Raw genomic sequence first — 19,672 nt, 5'->3', positions numbered from 1 at the left:
CTGACACATCCATTCCACCTCACACTGCTGGAGATATATGCAGTGCCATAGACACTGATTGTCTGACATCACACAGTACTTGATAGATACTCGAAAACCACACTGTCATTTCGCAAAGACATTCAAACATTACATTGCCATTTACATCAACACAGTGCTTCCAACACTGCACCACCATTGACTGACATTTGACCAAAGCTTGAGTCTTTATTTTTTTAAAAACTTTCTTTTACGCTGCCTTAAAGATGATATCACGTTGCCTGTCTTGTGGATGTGTTTTTGTGGCTGCAATGAGCATTGTACCCACTCGGATTCCGGTTTTGGAGATTCTAGCAATCCCAGAAGCCCAGTTAGGATATCCTGGAGATAAGCCCTAGTATTCTCCCCCTCTGCCCGCTCTGGCATGCCTATTAAAAGGAAATCGCTCCTGCCAGAATCATTCTCCAAATCATCTATTTTTGTTATCAAACCACCGCTGGCTTACTTTTTATTTTCAGCGCATCAATTTCCTTCAAGGCAGTTAATCAGTTTTCCATGCCAGACAGCCACTCCTCCAACTCTGCAATCCTGTTTCTGTTTTCTGTCAGTTTTCTGTCGAAACAAGGCCAAATGCCTCATCTGCTCTTTGATTTATGCAGCTTTCTGATAGTCTGATAACTCCCTCTGGATCACATCACAATCTAGAGGAGAGGCAAGAGTCCACTGAGCTGCCGTCTGCAGGTGACGAGGGGTTTGAGAGGCTCGTCGGCCCAGGATTCCCCCCTCCCCCACCTCCCCCCCTGTTATGTTTCCCCATTTTGTGGCTCGAGTTTCAGGAGGTGTGGGAGGTTTTTGGGAGGAGTATTCCTGTTGGACATGATCTGAAATTTAAAGTGTGTAGGTCTACATGGATAACTTCAGTATAGAACCAACTGGAGCCTCATTCATTTTTACCATCAGGTGATTCACTTTGTGGAACTTCCTGTTTATTTCATCTTTGTTACTTTTCCTCCTCGGTGTCTAATTTTCTCCCTCCTCCGGTAATCCCATCCTTTCTTAACTAGCTTTTATAAAAAGAAAAATTCTCCTCATATTTCCATTTTTTTTCCCTTTTTTGTTTGTGATTTTTTTTTAACCCTTTTTATCCTGTCTCCTTTTCCACTCCCACTGCAGATGAGACCAGACTGAGCGTGACAATTGGACAGAATATGTAAGCGTGTGGAACAATGGCAGCTGGAATTTAATACGGACACGTGCAAAGTATTGTACATAGGAAAAATGATAGGCAGCACACATAGTCCATGAATTGTGCAGAAATAGCCAAGGACATAATAGTCCTAGGAGACCAGATCCCCAATATGTCCAACCACTGCAAAACAGCAATCAACGAAGCAAACAGAGTGCTGAACTATATATTCAAAAGTACAAGGCAGAGGAAGACATGCTCACACTGTAGAGTGCCCTCGTCCGAGTACACCTTGAATACTGTATCCTGTTCTGATCACCAGGACACAAGGGAGATGATATTCAAGTGCTGGAGGCAGTTGAGAGAAGAGTCAAGGGGCTGATTGCTCACGTCAGAGGCATAAGGTACGAGAAAGGACCAGAGAAACTTTGGCTTTTCATCCTCGAAAGGCGGCAACTCAGGAGGTTTGTAAGACGATAAACAGTATGGAAAAGGTAGATCCGGAAAGTTACTTCAAACTAAATTACGCAAGTACAACAACAACAACTTGCATTTATACAGCGCCTTTAACGTAGTAAAACGTCCCAAGGTGCTTCACGGGAGGATTATCAGAAAACACCGAGCCACATAAAGAGATATTACGACAGGTGACCAAAAGCTTGGTCAAAGAGGTAGGATGTGGGGACACAAGTTCAAACTTGTAAAAGGCAAGTATCAGGAAGTTCTTCTTCATCCAAAGAGTGATTGACACATGAACTGGACGACTAGATATAGTGGAGGTGAATACCCTGGAATTATTTAATTGGATGTCGTACTGTGGTGGGGGGGAGGAGGGGGGCAGGTGGGGAGAAACTTGGCATCTTTCTAAATGGATGAACTAAAATAGGCCAAAGGACCACCCTCATCTGCACTGGTCTTGTGTGACCTCACCTCCTTAAACTTCACAGCCCATTGTAGGGAGAGAAAGGGACAGACCCCTCAAAGTCCTGAGATTTCAGCGGTTCAAAAAAAAAATTCTCAGTGCTGTTCAATGGGGGATTTGCTAAGATTGTGGGGCAGGTTGGGAATAGCACCAAAGACTTGCTTGGACTCCTCTCCGATAGTTGCTGATTTTAATAGAATTTGGGAGCAAGGCAAGGAATCAGCAAACATGGCAGATGGTTTCATCGGACGCCACATTCACTGAACTTTTAATGACCAGCTCTTTAGTTTGTGATTTAAAGTTACATGATTATATCTGCTGCTTTTGTTCACTTGACCTGGATGATTCTTGTAAATCAGACCATTTGTTTAATAATTTGGTAACCAAATTAAGCACGTAAAAACTGCTAAGTTACAGTCAGAAGAGTAAAGGGATTAAGAATGGTGCTACAGACTTTTCTAAAACGACCTGGTGTAACTGTATGAGAAAACACAATTTATAACTGACACTTTTTGTCTACGTCCACTTATTATTGTTGTTAATTGTCGATATATCAATAGTAATAGCAACATACCTGTATATACACTGCTTATCACAAGTCTATTTGAATGATGTTAAAATGAGAATTTTGTTTTTCAATAAAATTAATATTGGAGTGAGGCAAGAAAGTGCACTCTCCCTTTATGCTATTGATTTGATATTTTGAAAATTCTTCTAACTGCATTTTAAAGTATAATTTCTCAACTTAGTTTTGTGGCAATGTATAACAACAACAACTTGCATTTACGTAGTGCCTTTAATGTAGAAAACATTCCGAGGCATTTGAGAGAGGAGAAACTGATGGTGAACAGTAGTAGGGGAGTTAACCAAAAGCATAGGCCATAAGGTGGGTTTTGAGAAGGTTTTTAAAGGAGGGGATTAGGGAGGAAGCTGCAGAGATAGGGCCAAGATAGCTGGAGGCAGGGAGGGAAGGAGGGAAGGATGCCAGAATCAGATTATTGAAGGTCACGGACTGGCATGTAGGGGTGTAAGAGGTTGCAGAGGATGAGGCCATGAAGGGACTTGTAAATGATAACAAGGATAATACATTACCTGACCCAATAATCCCCATCATATAACATTGCTCAATAAAGTACATCATTCACATCGCATAATCTGTACCATAACGTGTACCATAATATTTGACTTCCCTTAATAACATCATTTTTACATTTTTTTGAGTCTTTATACCCTTGTTTCTTTAGATTATTTCAGCTCTCATTTCTTAGATCATTCTCATGGTGAGTTCCAAATCCCTATACCCTTGAGAGTGTCTCTCCTTGCCTTGAGATCTAGGTAAGCTTTTAGTAATGTGCCCAGGAAATGAACAGCAAATGCTGTCTGGTAATTATTATTTTAGAGTCACTGAAATTTATAAGCTCTCACTCTACTTTTCAAGAACAGTAGAGCATCACATAAGACCTCGTTTTAAATGTTAAACATTAAACAAATTCACTAAACAATGAACGAGCAAAGAACCTAACAGTGATATAGTTCAATTTTGTATTTACAGTAGACAGTGAAATCTAGACAGATTCCTAATTATGTGATCATCTATAATCATAATTTACATTTATATAGTGCTTTTAATGTAAAGAAACGTTACTAGGTGCTTCACAGACCTGTGCTCACTGACCTACATTGGCTCCCAGTCCGGCAACGCCTCAATTTTAAAATTCTCATCCTTAATTTCAAATCCCCCCATGGCCTCGCCCCTCCCTATCTCTGTAACCTCCTCCAGCCCTACAACCCTCCGAGATCTCTGCGCTCCTCCAATTCTGGCCTCTTGCCATCCCTGATTTTCAGCGCTCCACTATTGGCGGCCGTGCCTTCAGCTGTCTGGGCCCGAAGCTCTGGAATTCTCTCCCTTAACCTCTCCACCTCTGTCCCCTCCTTAAAACCTACTTCTTTGACCAAGCTTTTGGTCACCTGTCCTAATATCTCCTTATGTAGCTCAGTGTCAAATTTTGTTTGATAACGCTCTTGTGAAACACCTTGGGATGTTTTACTAAGTTAAAGGCGCTACATAAATGCAAGTTGTATAAGGGAAAAAACACTGACCCAGGACAGGCAAAATTAGGAAGTGTAGCTGAAGGCTTGGTCAAAGAGATTTTATTGAGACAGTTTATAAAGGTGGAGGGAGAGGCAAAGAGGCTTAGAGAGGACGTTCCAGAGTAGGGTCAAGACAGCTAGAGGCTTTGACACTGGTGGTGGGCGAAGGGAGAGGCAGGGGATGCACAGGAACAGAATGTTCAAGAGGGATATAGATCTGGAAGAGAATGCAGAGTAAGGTAGTGAGCCCATGGAGGGACGTAAAGACATGGAGCAAGGATTTAAATTTAACGCATTGGGGGATGGTCAGCCAGTATACATCAACAAGAATGGGAGTGATTGGTGAACAGGACTTACTATAGGGTACATGCAGCAAAGATTTGTAGTTTATGGATAGTGGGATGCCAGCAAGGGAAGCATTGGAGGAGTCAAGTCTGGGTGGTGAAGGAATGTATATGGGTTTCAGCATCTGATGAGCTGAGGTTATGAGGTGGCAGTGGGTAATGTTGTAGAGATGAAAGTAAGTGCTGTTGGTGGGGAATAGAATGTGGGATCTAATGTTCAACTTAGGGTCAAACTGGACAGCAACGTTGTGAACAGTCTGGTTCAGCCTGAGGCAGAAGCTGAGGAGGAGGATAGAGTCAGTACTAAGAGAGCAGCATTTGTGGTAGATGCTGAAAGCGAAGGTTGATGTTGAGCTGCAAAGAGATGTGACTCATCCAAAACTTGATGTCAGATAGGCAGTCTGACAGCACAGACACAGCCGAGGCTTTGAGAGAGATTGTGGAGAGGTAGAGTCATATGTCAACAGCTTACATATAAAGCTGGCTTCGTGCCTGCAGATGATACCAGTAAAGGGTAGCATTCAGACAAGGTAAAAGAGAAGGCCACGGATAGATCCTTGGGAAACTCCAGAGGTGAAGCTGAAAGGGAGGGAAGAGAAGCCATTACTGGAGATGCATTGACTGTTTGGATAGGTAGGAATGGAACCATGCGTGGGAACTCTTATGGAGCTGGAGGAGAAGCATTGGCAAAGATTGGCTTGGTCAACCATGTCAAATGCTGTGAAAAGTTGCAGGAGGGCAAAAGGGGATAATGCACTATGGAGAGAGTCATGGAGGATGTCATTCATGACTTTGGCTAGGGTATTTATGAGAAGTGTAGAAACCAGATTAGCGGGATTCAAACAGGGAGTCAAAGCAAGGGTGGTGATTAATATATGTTCGAAGGCAGGTAGGTTGGACATGACACAGTAATTAGAGAGGATGGATGGGTCAATGCTGCATTTCTTGAGGAGTGGGGTGATGTTGACAGTTTTGAAGGGGAGTGCGACAGTGTCTGAGGAAAGGGAATCTCATTGATGAAGTCAACTAGCATGCAAGTCAGTAAGGAGAGATCAGTGGACAAGAGTAGAGTGAAAAGGGAGTAGGAGATGGATCCCATCAATGAGATGACGCTGGGGAAAGCAGGGGGAAATGGAAGAGAGATTGCAGACACACCCGAGGTTCAGACTAGGAGACTGGGAAAGGGTTGCAGGCAAGAGAAAGAGAGGAAACATGGGAGATAGTCTCAATCTTAGAGACAAAGAAATCCATGTGCTTTTCTCACTTGGTGTTTGAGATGAAGGAAGAGGGGTCAGTGGAGAACAGTTTAAGGAGGTGATTAGTCAAGCAAAAAGGGGGTTATCCTTGACCTCCAAGATGATCCTGGAGTAGTTACAGTTTCAGCTGAGGAGAGTGAAGCACAGTAATTCTTGACATCGTTGAGCAAGATCTGGTGTTTGATGGCCTGGCCAGGTGTGCTCTAGGAAAATTCAAGATTGCGCCCCTCTGACTTGAAGCGAGAAAGGATATGGGCTGCACTGGGGGACAGGGCTGGGAACAAGCGTGTCAACAGGAGAGGCAAGGGAGAAGTCAAGTAAGTTGACAGTGGCTGAGACATCTTGATGAGGTGAGGGAGCTGGGAATTTGAGAATTAAGTTGTAAAGGGTTTTGGGAGAGTCTATTTCCATGGGAAGATGGTGAAAATAGTGGGATCAGTGGAGGGATGTGAGTGGTAAAGGAGAGGAAGTAGTGGTCTAAGATTGCTTCATTGGAGATCAAGACTTCAGATTTCAGAGAGGCCACAAGAGGTGGCGAGGATGGGGGACTTTATGTAAAGGATGAGTTGAGAAAGGACAGAAGGGCTAGGGGGAGTTACAGTGTAGATTGAAATGTCGAGAATGAAGAGTTGCAAGGTGCAGAGGCTAAGGGGGAAGAGAAGGGAGGAGATCTTAGAAAGTGAGTTGGTGGGTAGTAAACAACAAGGATTTTAAATGAGGTGCGTGAGAGACGAAAGAGAATGAAATGCTCAATATAGGAGAAAGTGTCAGAGGAGGAGGTTTGGGTGACTTAGCAATGAGGACCACACACACACCACTATAAAAGAGGAGGTGGTGGAAAGTGTAATTAAGTGGAGAAGCTCCTGTTAAGGTGAAGGAATTGTTGGCCATAAGCCATGTTTCTGTCAGTATCAGGATGTCAATCGAAAATAAAGTTGTGGTTGGACAGGATAAATATCATACCGACCACAATATACAACATAGTCCAGTGTAATATTGTCAGCACTGTAGCACTGCATGGTAAAGCACTGAATCTAATGTAACATATAATATATTAATGTAACCATCTATACCTTAATACATAATTACCACATATTTCTCATATTTACCACATTATAATAATTTAAAAGTGAAACTAATAGGATAAAGGTATGCTATAAGTGTAATAGACAATGTAACTTAATATCAAAATATATTATATCATAATATAATATTCCATTTTACCTTATTAACAATGTAGCATATACTACTACTACAACAACAACTTGCATTTATATAGCGTCTTTAATGTAGTAAAACGTCCCAAAGCACTTCACGAGTGTTATCAAAAGCTTGGTCAAAGAGTTCGGATTTAAGGAGCAACTTAAAAGAGGAGAGAGAGAGGTGGAGAGGTTTAGGGAGGGAATTCCAGAGCTTAGGGCCGAGGCAGCTGAAGGCACGGCCGCCAATGGTAGAGCGATGGAAAATAGGGGATAAGCAAAAGGCCAGAATTGGAGTGTAATATAACATGTAAACCAATGTAGCATAACATAAGTAATATGAGTTATCACACAACTAGCCAGAACTAGCCGCGCCTCTAGCCAAACTGTTCCAGTACAGCTACAACACTGGCATCTACCCGACAATGTGGAAAATTGCCCAGGTATGTCCTGTTCACAAAATGTAGGACAAATCCAATCCGGCCAATTACCGCCCCATCAATCTACTCTCAATCATCAGTAAAGTGATGGAAGGTGTCGTCGACAGTGCTATCAAGCAGCACTTACTCACCAATAGCCTGTTCATCGATGCTCAGTTTGGGTTCCGCCAGGACCACTCAGCTCCAGACCTCATTACAGCCTTGGTCCAAACATGGACAAAAGAGCTGAATTCCAGAGGTGAGGTGAGAGTGACTGCCCTTGACATCAAGGCAGCATTTGACAGAGTGTGGCACCAAGGAGCCCTAGTAAAATTGAAGTCAATGGGAATCAGAGGGAAAACTCTCCAGTGGCTGGAGTCATACCTTGCACAAAGGAAGATGGTAGCAGTTGTTGGAGGCCAATCATCTCAGCCCCAGGACATTGCTGCAGGAGTTCCACAGGGTAGTGTCCTAGGCCCAACCATCTTCAGCTGCTTCATCAATGACCTTCCTTCCATCATAAAGTCAGAAATGGGGATGTTCGCTGATGATCGCACAGTGTTCAGTTCCATTCGCAACCCCTCAGATAATGAAGCAGTCCGTGCCCGCATGCAGCAAGACCTGGACAACATCCAGGCTTGGGCTGATAAGTGGCAAGTAACATTCGCGCCAGATAAGTGCCAGGCAATGACCATCTCCAACAAGAGAGAGTCTAACCACCTCCCATTGACATTCAACAGCATTACCATCACCGGATCCCCCACCATCAATATCCTGAGGGTCACCATTGATCTGAAACTTAACTGGACCAGCCATATAAATACTGTGGCTACGAGAGCAGGTCAGAGGCTGGGTATTCTGCGGCGAGTGACTCACCTCCTGACTCCCCAAACCCTTTCCACCATCTACAAGGCACAAGTCAGGAGTGTGATGGAATACTCTCCACTTGCCTGGATGAGTGCAGCTCCAACAACACTCAAGAGGCTTGATACCATTCAGGACAAATCAGCCCACTTGATTGGCACCCCATCCACCACTCTAAACATTTACTCCCTTCACCACCGGTGCACAGTGGCTGCAGTGTGTACCATCCACAGGATGCACTGCAGCAACTCGCCAAGGCTTCTTCAACAGCACCTCCCAAACCCGCGACCTCTACCACCTAGAAGGACAAGGGCAGCAGGCACATGAGAACAACACCACCTGCACGTTCCCCTCCAAGTCACACACCATCCCGACTTGGAAATATATCGCCGTTCCTTCATCATCGCTGGGTCAAAATCCTGGAACTTCCTTACTAACAGCACTGTGGGAGAACCTTCACCACACGGACTGCAGCGGTTCAAGGCGGCGGCTCACCACCACCTTCTCAAGGGCAATTAGGGATGGGCAATAAATGCTGGCCTCGCCAGCGACGTCCACATCCCACGAATGAATAAAGAAAAACATAACACAGTATAACATATACAAATGTATATAACTGATTTTCAAAGTGTAATTGTAAGGAACCCAAATTTAACGTGCACTTATATAATTTATGATATTCATTGAAAATCTCAAATAACTAATAATTTTATTTTTCTGTTTGCTGTAGATTTGATGGCACAATGCATCGGACATCAAGTACTCTGCTGGCCAATACAATGCTTCCCATCAACCTCCGTTGACATTGGCTTTGAAGGGATCGGGGAAGTGGTAGGCTTGGGTCTGAGTGCCAGTGCCAACTATTCTGTGGGATAACTTGTGGCCGATATGAAAGAAGGGGCTTTTGCTGAATGCATGATTGTGCCGACCAAAAGAGCAATCCCAGTGCCATCCATCAAGCCCCAGTTCCTTACACTGCCCGTCAGTGGTGCAACGGCTTACATTGGCCTCAAGGGGCTTGGAGAGCTCTCCGAGGGCCAAAAGATTATGGTGACAGCAACTGCCGGTGGCACTGGCCAGTTTGCTGGCCAACTTGCCAAAGCAGCTGGTTGCCACGTGATCGGCACCTGCTTTTCTGACGAGAAAGTTCGTTTTCTGAAATCGATAGGCTGCGACCGACCTGTTAACTACAAGTCCGAGGACACCACTGCTGTTCTTCAAAAGGAGTCCCCAGAAGGGCTGGACGTGGTTTATGAATCTGTAGGGGGGAGATATGTTCAAACTGGCCATCGATCACCTGGCTGTCAAAGGACGTCTTCTCGTCATTGGCTTAGTCTCGTCCTATCAAAGCTTCCTTGGATTGAAGGCCCCGAATGCAGGCAACCTGCCACTAAAGTTACTCCAGAGGTCCGCCAGTGTTCGGGGGTTTTTCATGCCCCAGAACGCCTCGCACTATCAAACCCAGTGTCACGCGCTTGTTGGGCATGAATGAGAAAGGTGAACTGGTGTGCGAGATTGATCAAAGAGACCAGGCTCCTGAGGGCAGATTTGTAGTCCGGAGTCCGTTTACCGAGCAGTTGATTACCTTTAACTTAGGAAAGAACATTGAAAAGATTGTGGCCGAGTTACCTCAGCCAGTGAGTACGAGGCTGTAATGAAATGTTAACGTACTAGTAGTGCATTCCAAAAATAGGGGCAGAGGCGTAATTAGCATAAAAGGTCTTTCATAGTCCAGGAATGATACACTATAGGCCAGAATTTTATCCAGCAAATGGTAAATGTTTTAATGTCTGCCTACTCACAAATTACAAACCCTTTGCTTATAACACATTCAAGGCTTCTTTAAGCACATTTATCTGTTATCCATCCATTATTTCAATCATGCCTGCTTGTAAGAAAAAAATTGAAGAGCAAAAATTAATGAAACCTCCTGTAGAAAGTACAACAGAGGGCCTTTTCTGAGATTTGATAATACGCAGCGATAGCTCAATTTGAACCTCAGTTCTGCTGATATAGTGGGCAGATAAATCAGCCGGGTTATTGCATTGAAAGTGCTCATGCAGTTTTGGTAAAGTGGATTTATGTCGGCATAATGTGAATAAAAGAGTGAAGTACATCACAGTGAAATTTGACAAAAAGGGAAAGCTGAGTATGAATCTCTTGTTGTGCTTTTAAATTAGCTCCATTTTTACTGATTTCATACACGTCTGTACAAAAATATCCACACATACAGTACATACGGGTCATATATGTACATAAATATATTGTGCACGCATATACAATGTGCAATGTAAGTTATGAGGAAAATTTAATTCAAATTTGAATTAGTATTTTTTATTTTTAAAACACAACCTATGCAATGCTGCATTATTTGGACATAAATATATTGGGGGCTGAAACATCAAATACATAAATGATAAATCAGCAACATTTTTAATGATCAATTAATTCCTATCAGGTCGATCCACTTTAAAGTCCGCATACCGAAGAGAGACTAACTAAAACTGGTAGACGTATTTCTCTCATTTAGCTAGCCAATGTAGCTGCTAACTTCGATGCGCGACAAAGCAATTTATATGGTAAATTGTACCAAATAATGGTTCTAGTGAGTGTTATGGCTGCACTGAAAGGAAATGTCACGGTAAATAGCTGCCAAATTATGGACCGTGCTGGAGTGTCACAACTGCGCTAAAGACAAATAGCACGACAGGCTACAGCCAGCACCCAGCATGACACCAATGAGTTATAGTGAAGAGGAGCAGTGTGATGTGATGCTCTTTGTACTCTTATTATAAAGGAGGGTTACTGTTTGGGCCTGATATACAAAGCAGATATGTGCGACGTGGAAACTGGAGTTGTTTCGATGTTATGCTGTGTGGAGTCTGAAGTGACCTAACTGCTAAATAGTCCATCATGGGATTTCAGTATGCAGAATGCATTTGTTAAATAAAATATATGTCTCCGAGTTAGCTTCAGTTTTACCTCTTTATCTTTTTAAAATATAAAATGCAATAGATTTTACTTAAAAGGGTGCTGTCTGTGTGCCTGGAGAGAGAGAGAGAACAGCCACACATAATATTCATTGCGATTACATAATTTGAAATGATGCAATGACATTTTTGTGACACGACGATATATTTTGCTGTGATTTACATCATTGTGTTGCAATATTTGGCAGACATGGGAAAAAAAACGTACAGACAAATGGGGCTGAACATCCACATCCTTCTGGGGCACTGCCACTTCAGCAGGAGTGTGCTGGAAAGGTTCGCGAATTAGGCTGGATCCCATGTATCCCTGGTCTAGGGTTGCCAACTCTCCAGGATTGACCTGGAGTCTCCAGGAATGACCTGGAGTCTTCAGGAATTGAAGATTAATCTCCAGGACACTGCTGTGAGCAAACCAGGGAGAAAAATCATAGGGGAATGTTTCAAAAAATGTGGAGTTTTTTTCATTTTCTTTGAATAAAAGGCTGTTTGACGGAGAGTCCAGAATCACCCAGTCGGGCCTGTTTGTTTCCCAATTTGCTGTGGGATGGCTGGGCGCGAGGATGGGCGTGTTAGGTGACCAATGGCGGGAACCTGAGGGCGAGGCGATTGGAGGCAGGAGGTCATGTGATGAAATCTCCAGGAATATGTCCAACCAGAGATGGCAACCCTACCCAGGTCCTGGTCTAATGTCGGGGATTCCGCAGGACCTTGTAAGGGACGGGGAAGGGGATGGGAGGGGGCAGGGTCCATCTCCGGATCACAGCAGGAACTTGCAAAGATTCAGTGGGGAAAAAAATTGGATAAGGGCCGTTTTGGGTGTGGGTAGCGTGATGCACTATTACCCCGTGCCCAATGATCCCTGCGTAGGCAGGACCAGAGTTTGAGCCAGCCCCAGGACTCACCTCCAATCAGCGTTCCCTTCCGCGCCTTGCATGTGGAATCAATGCAATTCGCACTTTCCACCACCAGGGGGAGCTCAATCTCTTAAAGGGAGGATGTTTCTTAGAAATCTCTTCAAGGTAGCTGGTACCTGTTATTGGCTGAAAATAACAGTCTGAATGGAGATCAGACATCGCACACGGAAAACACAGATGCAGGTCCCATCCCTATGTTTACACACTGATGAGTTATGTTAAAACGTTGAATAAAGGTTGCACACTACTAAATCCCACATCCTCCAATCTGCACACCAGACCTCACCAATCTGCTGATCTGAGTTGGTACCAGGCCTGTGAGAGTACATGCACCAAGGTTCTCTGCTGATGCACTAGAGACCTTGGTGCAAGAGGTGGACTGAAGGAGGGACATCCTATCTCCATGGGGGTGGGGGGAGAACAAGAGGCCCTCCAGACATATACCCAAAAGGCAGTGGGAGGCAGCGGGGGATGAAGTCAAACCCAGGCACACGGTATCATGAACATGGATGCAGTGCAGGAAGAAGTTCAATGCTTTGACATGAGTGGTCAAGGTGAGTGAGGTCAACTGTCAAGTGGCGTCTCCGACCAACTGCACCACGCACTACACCCCCCATCACCCACATACCAACAAACTCTTTCCATCAGTACTCAACTCTTCCAATCAGATGCTTCCTCTCACCCTTACACATTACCGCTGTTTTAAGCCACCCACCCACAGCTCACAGGCCACACACACTGGCAGCTATTCAACTATGACAGGTACCCAGACAGACGTCCCAATTTCTTGCAGGAGAAAGTGGCGCTTATCACGAGGCAGCAATTGGCAGTGGCATTTAGCCCCTCGCGCCTGTTCCACCATTCAGTGAGATCATGATGGACCTGCATATCCCTTAATTCCCTTGGTTCACAGAAATCTATCAATCTCAGATTTAACATTCACAAGTGAGCTAGCATCAACTGCCGTCTGCAGAAGAGTGTTCCAAACGTCACCCACCCTTTTGCATGTAGAAGAATTGCTTAACTTCACTCCTGCACGTCCTGGCTGTAAATGTTAGGCTATGTCCCTGCGTCCCAGTATTCAAGTAAAGGAGACCTCCAAAAACAGGTAGAAATATCTCGACAGCCAGAAGCAATAATCCAGCCACTAACCTGTAAATCCTGCATGGTTCCTTTAAATAACTCTGGTGGGGGGTCTTCCAGGCACTCTGAGACACGTTCAGATGGTTGAGGTTAAGACTGTGAGTTGAGTTGAGGGTTAAGTCCCAAAATGGTGTCTATCACTTTAAATCAGTGTTGCACACTGATTAAAGCCATTTTCTCCCTACTTTACATAATTCCAGCGTTCGTTATCTGCGCCTGCGCTAACTCCTATACCAAGATGGCGTCCAGCACACGTCACTCTGGAAACGTGCATGCGCATCCAAGATGCCATCTTGGATGTCGGAGAGGCCGTGTAGCGCCGAAACAACAGGCGCTACACGGCCCAATTTAGCGCCCAGTGTCTTTTTTTAACAACAGGAGCGAATGAGGCGCTTAGCACTTCTTTCCAGGGAAGGGCCTGACGTCCCAGCCCCATCGGAACTGGCAACAATTGAGTGGGAGGGTGGGGGAGGGAAAGATCAGCCTAGTAGCCTGCAATAAAGTGATATTAGCAGAAGGCCATGCACAAGCCTGCTCAACTTGAAATGTTATCCCTCAACCAACATGACTAAAACAGATCATCTGGTCATTTATCACATTGGGACCTTGCTCTGCGCAACAGTGACTACATTTCAAAAGTACTTCTTTGGTTGTAAAGCACTTTGGGTCGTCCTGAGGTCGTGAAAGGCATTATATAAACGCAAGCTCTTTCTTTCTTTATGTGCAGAGGGCGACCAACAGATCCAAAATAACAGGAATAAAAAAGCTCACCTACATTTAAAAAAACAATTGGAGTAATTTTAATGATGGGCGATGGTGTGAATCGAATTTGCTGCCCATTCTAAACCTTGCCCCGATTTTCCCTTCCATTGACTTCAAAATCAGGCATAGTGTATAATGGACGGTTAGTTCGATATCACCCATTTTACACCCCCCAATGACCCCCCCCCCAATAAATTTTCATTTTTAACGTTGAAAGGAGCAGCCAGTATAAATGTGAGATGTCATTCAGTACATGTGTCTCACTGTTTCTGAAGTCACATCACTGACTTGTGTCTCAGGTGCTATGGATTTTCAGTGCTGTTCTTACTAATTGAACTAAAAATTTGGCTCCAGAAGGTATTATTTGTGTTTAAATGTAAATTTAGTTCTTCTGCTAGAGAAAGGTTAAAAAGTAAATAGCGTTCAATTCACATCATTCTGTTCACTCCTCCTTACCTGCTGTTTTGAGTCAGTTAGGCATTGATCAAATTTTAAAGGTAGGTTTTAAAAATTAACCATAAGACAATATAAATTAAATTCAACATTTGTTGGTGGGAACTGTGGAATTTAACACTTGTCACAGGAGACATGTATTTGAATCAACTTGCTGGCCTCTCAAACAAGGACAAGATGGTGGTGGGTACCCAAGAGTTTCTGCTGATAATCCTTTACACTAACCCACTTATTCCATACTTAGGATTTCAACTTTCATTAGCCATATAACTATGTACCGTACTGCGGTTTTGTCTGTTAGCAAACTTTTCCTTCCATTTTAGCCTCTTGCCTACTGGCATTTGACTGAAAATCCATTCTCTATAAATTAGCCAAACTGCTATGATTCATTGCTGAGCTGTTTCAACTCTGCATACTCCTTACATAATTACAAACACCAAGAAATACAATAACTAATAATAATAGAGGGCCCTTAAATGTCAATGAGAAACCTGTTTGTCATATGGCCAAAAATACACACCATATAAACTACATTCAAATGCATTCCAGGACACCAAACAGATAACATGTTTTCATCTGAAATACTGACTTTATAATACGTGTCTGGGCAGCAAAAATTCAACCTTACCAGTCCTCCTATGGAATAATTACAGGTTATTCAGTTGATGACAGTTCATATCTGGCCTTATCCAACGAAGGGTGATGCAACAGCAATCAAATATTATAAGTCTAAACTCCTCTCATAAAGATACATCATTTTTCATGCAAAGGTGTTTTGTGAACCTTGCTCATTTAAAGAAAGAACTTGCATTTATATAGTGCCTTTCACGACCTCAGGTGATCCCAAAGGACTTTACAGCCAATGAGGTGCTTTTGAAGTGTAGTCACTTGTAGGAAGTGCGGCAGCCAATTTGCGCACAGCAAGGTCCCACAAACGTCAATGTGATAATGACCAGATAATCTGTTTTTTTAGTGATGTTGGTTGAGGGATAAACATTGGCCAGAACACTGGGGAGAACTCCCATGCTCTTCTTCGATATAGTGCCATGGGATCTTTTACGTCCACCTGAGAGGGCAGACAGGGCCTTGGTTTAACATCTCATCCAAAAGACAGCACATCCAACAGTGCAGCGCTCCCTCAGTATGGCACTAGAGCGTCGGCCTACATTTTGTGCTCAAGTCTCTGGTGTGGGACTTGAAACCATAACCTTCTGACTCAGAGCCAAGAATGCTACCAACTGAGCCACGGTTTACAAACATAGGGAATGATGACAGAAATCATGTTGGAATGCATCACCATGTCACCTGTAAAGTGATGCCATCATGATAAGAGTTATCGGTTGTCCTGGTTCCTCCTCTCTCTCTCTTCAAACAGGGAAAAAAAACTTTATGCACTTTATCCATTTTATTGATGAACGCATGAAGTTTCTGGGAAAATAAATTTAAAATTGTACAATTTTCAAATTTTTGTAAGTCTGTAAAGGCATTTAAGGTTTCCAATTTAATTGGCATGTACATTGTATAACATGAGACTGTGACTTCCTTAGTCGGGATATAGGGAATTGTGGCAAAATTGTACCTATTGATTGTAAAACAGTTGCATATCGTTCCCTCATAGGCTACTTCGAAAATATTTTCTTTCTGCAAATAATAGCCTTTGTGTAATAGATTTTAGACTGTTCGATCTTTTAAAACATCTGCAAGGTAGCCAGACTACTGGTAGCAATCCAGAGGACACTTTTATAATTGAAATATCCTTAGACACAGTTGCATCATATAGTGAACTCATGTAGACTGTGTAATAAACTGTACACATCACATGCTGAGCTGTGCTAATACAGGAAAATATGTACATTATATAGTGAAATACTGACAGTGCCTACACATATTACAGTGAGATTAGCACAAAAGAGAGAACCCCATTTCACAACTGCCTGGATAGCATACTGGCCTGGAGAATACCTTTTAAAAACTTGGCCTATTTTGTACTGCACAATCATTTCATGTTTGAGACCTGATATCTTTGATGATAATTAAAAATAAAAAATGTTGTTAATAAATATACATTACAAGAATGATTCTCTCTCTTGCTCGTAATATACAGGAAAATAATATCTATTGGTATCTATTTAAGCAACAGCATTCCTCAACGATTGCTTGCACACAGAAAAAAATATTAAATGCAGTGTTTATGTTCAGCTTTTGACTTGATATCATGCACAATTAAGTCAGTCGATGGTCGTGTATTCAAATTATTTATTTAAATAGATGGGCAACACACCAGGTTACTATAAATGATATTAATAGTGCTTTAGTTTGTAGAGATATAAATATTTTTTAAAAATCCTTTAATGTTGCAGTATATAAAATTGTAATATAAAATTGCTGTTTAAAACAATCAACGCTTTGATTAAATTGCTATGCAAAAGGTAAAATCTCTATTGAACACAGAAGCCAATTCGTAACAAGCTTCCAAAGTCATTCTTCCAGCCACAAAAGGAATCTTGGCAGCTCTGTCATAAGTGCTTCCCTTTGTGGCTTGATCTGAAGAGTGATTCCCAATTTAAGACACCATTATTCCATTATTTCCTATTTAGAACACAGTGTTAGGGGTTGTCAGCCTGCAAAGACTTTTTTTATTTTGAGCTCGAGTAATTCCACAAAGAACTGGAATATTCCTTGTTAATATTCCTTGTTTTATCTAGATGACAATCTCACTGTACGGTTTGTATAATTGGGGTGTATTGTCCTTTTGTTGATTTTCAGTTATAGTATCCTTATATACTTGTCTTTTGTCCCAATACTTGCCCCTCCCTATCTCTGTGACCTTCTCCAGCCCTACAACCCTCCGAGATTTTTGCGCCCCTTCAATTCTGGCTTCTTGCGCATCTCTGATTTTAATCGCTTCACCATTGGCGGCCGTGCCTTCAACTGCCTAGGCCCTAAGATTGCCTCTCCTCCTCCCGACCTCTCTCTCCTCCTTTAAAGACGCTTCTTAAAACCTACTACTTTGATCAAGCTTTTGGTCACCTGTCCTAATGTCTCTTTATGTGCCTCGGTATCAAATTTTGTCTGATTACGCTCCTGTGAAGTACCTTGGGATGTTTTACTGCTTTAAAGGCACTGTAGAAATGCAATTTGTTATTGTTGTTGTATAGTAAGCTGTCACAAGAGTTTGCTTGGACCACTAAAGAGCAGAGACTGACACCTCCACTCGACTACCGTTGTGGTTTGGTCTTTCTCCCAATCCTTTTAACTTATATTCACAAAAAGTCAGTTTCCACAAGTGGACTGACTCTTCTACGAACCAAGATCTGTAGCCTTCATATCTTACCAACTCTGATTGGACATATTTCTGGAGTTGCATCATGTGACCTCCTGCCTCCAACCACCCCGCTTCCGCCATTGGTCGCCAAATACGTCCATCCTCGCGGACCACCGCCTTCCCATGCCCAATTGGAAAGTGAACAGACTCTGTTGCCCGATTGGATGATTCTCGACTGTTCGTTAAACAGCTTTCTTCCCCCATCTCCAATATTTTTTTAACTAATAAATGAAAGTGTTCAAATAAACTGCAAAAAAACAGGCGATTCTTTTTAATGCTGCTGAGACTTTTCTCCCATGTTGCTGGCGGCAGTGTCCTGGGGTTTAATCTTTAATTCCTGTGGAGGGTTGACAACGCTATAGACAGTCCATGTTTGACCTACAGCCACGCAAGCTCACGTGACCAGATCTGCTTTGTAAGAATTTATTGCTCCTGTATGACCACGGCCTAGCTAAATCAACTCGCCCCACCGATGACCTCGCTCTGCTCTCAGCTAATGTGACAGACCACATGTGGTGTTGCCCAGCTATCAGGTTTCTCCGATGAACCTCGAATCTATTCTCCGGATTTAACGATCTCCAGAGCTTGTACTGCGCTACAGGGTCTGTGTTCCCACCGACACGGTCCGCTTGTGCAGGATTGGCGAGCTGAGCCTCTTCAAATCCAGCTCGGCTCACAGTAGCCAGGATGGTCGTACCCTGAGTGATTGTCTGTGGGTGACTCACCATCGCTCCACTGGGCTTGGAGTCAATGGAGTTGGCACCGTGTCTCGGCGCAGTCTGGCCCTCCGACCTTCTTCTAATGGTGAAGGGCCAGTGCCTGTACAACTCCCAGGGCTGCCAACTCTGGCCGGACGTGTTCCAGGAGGTTTCATCCCACCTCCGACCACCCCGCCCCCACGCTCCTGCCATTGGTCACCTGACACATCCATCCTCACCCAGAGCACCAGAAAATTATGTCAATGACATGAACGTGTACTGTTCGGCAAAGTCTGATCTATGTCATGTAAGTACTTGGACAGCACAGGCATGGGCGGCACTCACTAGAGCCCATATTATCAGCTCCGCCATTTCTTTCTGGTAATTTACATTAATTTAAACTTTAAGTCGCCTATCTGGTCCAAAACATATTAATATCACTTTAGCTGTCACCAGCAAAAAGGTAGGTCCATAAATGTGTCAGCTGTGGCTCAGATGGTAGCATTCTCGCCGTTGAGTCAGAAGGTCATGGGTTCAAGTCCCACTCCAGAGCCTTGAGCACACAATCCAGGCTGACACTCCAGTGCAGTGCTGAGGGAGTGCTGCATTGTCGAAGGTGCCATCTTTCAGATGAGATGTTAAACCGAGGCCTCTTGGGTGGATGTAAAAGATCCCATGGCACTGTTTTGAAGAAGAGCAGGGGGAATCGCCCCGGTGTCCTGGCCAATGTTTATCCCTCAACCAACATCACTAAAACAGATTATCTGGTCATTATCACACTGTTGTTTGTGGGATCTTGCTGTGCGCAAATTGGTTGCCGGGTTTTCTACATTACAACAGTGACTACACTTCAAAAGTACTTAATTGGCTGTAAAGCACTTTGGGTCCTCCTGAGGTCATGAAAGTCACTATATAAATGCAAGTTATTTATTTTCTCTTTCTATAAGCAGAATTAGCTTCCAATGAATCAAAACTTGGTTGTCTTTATATGTAAGTGGGTGGGATAGCTTGCCACGGGACTAAAAATGACCTCTTAAACATCAAATCGGTAGCCACATGGGATGTCTATAGATTCTCCTGTCTTCCAAAAGGTGATGAATACCACAAAGTCAAACGAATGTGTAAGG

The 19,672-nt window shown here is 43.4% G+C and overlaps 1 protein-coding gene across 1 annotated transcript in view; it reads left to right on the top strand.

The window, feature by feature from the left end:
• Positions 1-11,225, top strand: part of LOC137320206 (prostaglandin reductase-3-like) — a 60,305-nt gene extending 49,080 nt beyond the window's left edge. The window contains 4 exon segments of the mRNA XM_067981935.1: positions 1,153-1,569; positions 8,991-9,532; positions 9,534-9,722; positions 9,724-11,225. Coding sequence (XP_067838036.1) covers positions 9,149-9,532; positions 9,534-9,722; positions 9,724-9,915 — 765 coding nt within the window. The 5' untranslated portion in view covers positions 1,153-1,569; positions 8,991-9,148 and the 3' untranslated portion in view covers positions 9,916-11,225.
• The last annotated feature ends 8,447 nt before the right edge of the window (positions 11,226-19,672 follow it).

The sequence above is a fragment of the Heptranchias perlo genome, chromosome 3, assembly GCF_035084215.1.
Source record: "Heptranchias perlo isolate sHepPer1 chromosome 3, sHepPer1.hap1, whole genome shotgun sequence".
Taxonomy (NCBI): Eukaryota; Metazoa; Chordata; class Chondrichthyes; order Hexanchiformes; family Hexanchidae; genus Heptranchias; species Heptranchias perlo.
This window is presented reverse-complemented; position numbering and strand designations above follow the sequence as displayed.